Genomic DNA, 4,031 nt, shown 5'->3' on the forward strand with positions numbered 1-4,031 from the left:
GGAGCATGACTTTCTAAAACTGCTCATCTGAGTTATTACCACATCTTAGAGAACGTTTCTTTTACTGGTGCAATATGTACACTAGAAAGAAAGGAGACCTGGAACAGATAGTCAGCACATTTGTAACGGTAATGATGATTTCTTGTTCTCTTTTCTTGTAGAAAAATAGTTCCGTATTCTATGAATTGGCCAAAAAAACCTCGAAAATGCAAGGGATATAAAAAGAAGTGAAGATAATAAAGTGGCAAAATGGATTGATTATAAACCCTATTTTAGCATTGTCTACTTACATTAATATTTTATCATAAAAAGGAAAAAGACCTAATTCCTTATCCATAGATCTCCAAGAACATTTCAAAGCAGTTAAATTTTTTCTATTATCTGTTTTATAATGCCACATCAACATTTTTTCCTCAAACTTTTTCCCCTTTTTCTACTTACTTCTTTTTTGTATCTTTTATCTAAAAATAACACTGATTTTTTTAGAAAAGTATGAAATTAAGTAAGTGGCCTTTGTGTGCAACATATAGGGAACCAGAAGAAAGTAAGAGGACTGTTTTCTCTATATGCTGGAAACTACCTTTTTCTCTCTGCTTTTCTGATAGTTATCATTAGACAGCCTAACGTAGTAAAATACTATAGGGGAAAAGGTGTAACTTAAAATATCTGATTCCTGGAGTGCTGCAGATTGCTGCAACACTTTTAATACAGTAAGAATGTGTATTTATAAATTAATTTAGGAAAAGAAATGGCAAGTAGCTTTTTTTGCATTTTTTTGTTTTAAATATCACATTTGTCACAAATTATATCAAGTAGATAGTTCTGAAGACAGTAATTAACTTTTCACCAGGTTATGCCATTAAGATAAAAATATAATCCCCTTCAGTCAATTGTTCAGTCTAACATTAACCTTTTAATAATAATAATAATGCAGAAGTCTGAACATATAATTTCATAGGTCATTATCTAGTTTTGATAAAAGCAATAAATTCTCTGGTTGTTCCTCAGCGGAACTCAGCTTTAAGCTCTCTTTAAAGTGAATAAGGTGATGTCTTTTCAAATGTGGGGCCTGTCTGAATTTTTTACCACAAACTAAACATTCAAATGGCTTCTGTCCAGCATGCATTAAGTAATGTCTTTCAAGTTTAGAAGGTGATTTGAAAGTTTTAAAGCAGATACTACATTGATACAATTTGTTAACAACTTCACTTTTTTCACTACCTTCAGAAAAATCATGCCAATAGCTGTAACAGTTTTGCTCTGTTTCCAACAATTTACTACACAAATACGGCTGCGTGTTTCTACTGCTGGTGTCAGGAACGAAGTCCCCTGACTCAATTTCAACTTTGATTTCAGCTGCTTGGTTTGACTGAATCAGCTCAAATTCCTGAAAGCCAGATGCCTGTGAAGGTGTTTGAGAATAACCCACAGGCTGAGAAGACTTAAATTCAATGTGATCTCCCAGGTGATTGAAAAGTTTGTTCAGGTTTTCAAATTCTACCTGGCAAACAGGGCTTTTATACAGTCTCTTTTCAGTATGGGTGAGCTGATGTCTTTTTAAGTGAGCTGACTGTCTAAATGTCTTCCCACAAACATTACAGCCAAAGGGCTTTTGTCCCGTGTGTATAAGATAATGTCTTTGAAGTTTGGATGAAGAGGGAAAGATTTTTTCACATCTGTCACATTTACACACTTTGTGTCTGTTATGTATATTTTTAGCAGAAGCTGAAAAAGCACAGTGAAGTACTTCTGGATTATCAAAGGAACCATCATCTGGTGAACCATAAAAAGCGTCATCTTTAGTATGCAGTGAACCACCGACATTTAACATGCTTTCACCAGTGAGCATACCTTTTAAATTAATTCCAAAGTCAAGAGGTTGTGGGTGCTCTTGCCAAGGTAATGGCACAGCAAACGTCCTTTTCATCCGATTACCGAGTGCCTTGTGCATGTCAAGCTTGCCATGGCAATCCTTGAAAGGTTTAGTGGAAGCATGCTGATCAGAACGCTGATCTCTAGCTGCAAGCAGGTCAGCGCTTTTAAAGTGACCTGATTTTATTTTTTTCCTGTCAGTCAGAGAAAAATCTGTTCCCTTTCTTCCGGTACGCTTCAGCCTCATCAGGATCTTATTTTTCATGCTGACTTTGCGGCTGCATGCTATTGTACCATTACTTGAACTTTTGCCATCTCTTGGATAACATTTGTGCAAATTTAGGACCTGCTCTGTTTCAAAACACTGCTCACATGCTGGGCACTGAAAGGGTACAATATAAATTGAATGAACATCATGTGGGTCATTCTCCTGCGACTCAAAAGTGTCAGCATTCTCAAAATCATCCCTCTTTCCTTCCAACGGGTTCTGTGGTCTGGGATATTTAAGAGTCTTTGCTTTGTATAAAATATTGGGGAAAGCCTTATTTCTGGCATGGAGCTGTTTGTGCTTCATGAGTTTGCTCTGTATTTTAAACCCTTTCTGACAAAAGCAGCACTGAAAAGGCCTTTCTTCTGTGTGTGTGAGCTGATGGATTTTCAAGTGTGTTGACTGTCTAAAAGATTTACCGCATGAAGAACACTTAAAAGGTTTCTGGCCGGTGTGAATCAGGAAGTGCCTTTCTAGCTTAGATCTTGATGGAAATGTCTTGTTACACGATTCACAAGCATGAGTTTTCTTTATCCTTCTGGCACCACGTAGATGATCTGCCTTCAGGCACCGATGCAACATCCACATCTCTTCAGTTGTAAAAGATTTCCAGCACACAGGACACCGAAATATGCCATAAGTGACCCTGTCTTGCTGAAAATTCATAGTGTTTTCTGCTTGCTTGGTATCATTCTGGTGATTTTCATTATGAAGCTGCTGATGCTTTAGCAAAGTTACTAAGTTTTTGAAGTTTCTGTGACAAACAATACACTTAAAAGGCAGATTATGTGTTAACTGATGCCTCTCCAGGTGGACTAGCTGCCTAAATGTTTTATGGCATACATGACATTCAAATGGTTTTTGACCAGTATGTATCAGATAATGCCTAGCTAATTTTGATGGAGTTTCAAACTGTTTATAGCAAATGTCACAAATATATGGCTTTTTCTTGGGTATCCTGTCAGCTGTTACACACTGCTGAACTTTTAACATTTTTAAGAAGTAATTACACCTCGCCTCCTCTTAGTTTCTTCAAATAGGAATTTCAAGTGAAATAATCAATTGCATACTAATGTGGAAGGCTGTAGAGAAGCAGCAAATTTTCTTAGAAGAGATATTCTTAAATCCCACAGGTCCCTAAAATAAGAAAGAGAGCATTATTTGGCTGATGGTAATACATATTTGCCCAAGTTTATCTTGTTTTCAACATGAGACCAAAATCATCTAGATTAGTATACTTCCAATTTAACTTAGCTTAAAATGCTTTCCTCATAACAATCACTCGTTATGTTACACGATACGGAAAAAAACCAGAATATTTTACAGAAGAAACAAACAAGTTTAAGTCATCTGTGTTGTAATGCAGATATTGCTTAGTCCTGCATGTTACTTCCAAATAATATACAGTTCAGCTACATTATATTTAGGCTATATACAAATAAAGCATATTCTTAAGAAAAAAAAAAAAATCCACAAAAACTTACTGTAACACATCTCTCCCCTACAGCAGTAATTCTAATTCTCACATATAATATGTATGAAGATGAGAGAAAGAGAGAAGAACTAGGGATTCTTGGACATCAGGAATAAAAATTAAAGGAACACAGTGTTAGTGAGAAGTAAAAATTAACAATACATTGAAACTAAGTATAAAGTTACTATTCACATTTCCGCATCTTATCAACTATATCCAGAAGAAACAGTAATGTAATCATTTTTGATTTATCTCAAAATAGCAAACACCAGAACCAGTCACCAACAGCAACATATTAAACATAAACTACAACCAGAATGAGGACAACCCCCAAAACAAGGATGAACACAGGCTAAGTCCACTGTCTAACCACAGAGTTAGAATATCAGAGTTGTGATACCTATCCATGTGTATACT

The 4,031-nt window shown here is 35.7% G+C and overlaps 1 protein-coding gene across 1 annotated transcript; it reads right to left on the bottom strand.

Annotated features, from left to right (window-relative positions):
• Positions 1-952: 952 nt before the first annotated feature.
• ZNF770 (zinc finger protein 770) lies at positions 953-3,133 on the bottom strand (the record flags this gene model as incomplete). The annotated part of the gene is made up of 1 exon (XM_080345499.1): positions 953-3,133. One exon carries the CDS (start codon positions 3,131-3,133, stop codon positions 953-955), a length of 2,181 nt encoding a protein of 726 aa, XP_080201625.1.
• Positions 3,134-4,031: the final 898 nt, after the last annotated feature.

This window comes from Nesoenas mayeri (genome assembly GCF_963082525.1).
Source record: "Nesoenas mayeri genome assembly, chromosome: 5".
Taxonomy (NCBI): Eukaryota; Metazoa; Chordata; class Aves; order Columbiformes; family Columbidae; genus Nesoenas; species Nesoenas mayeri.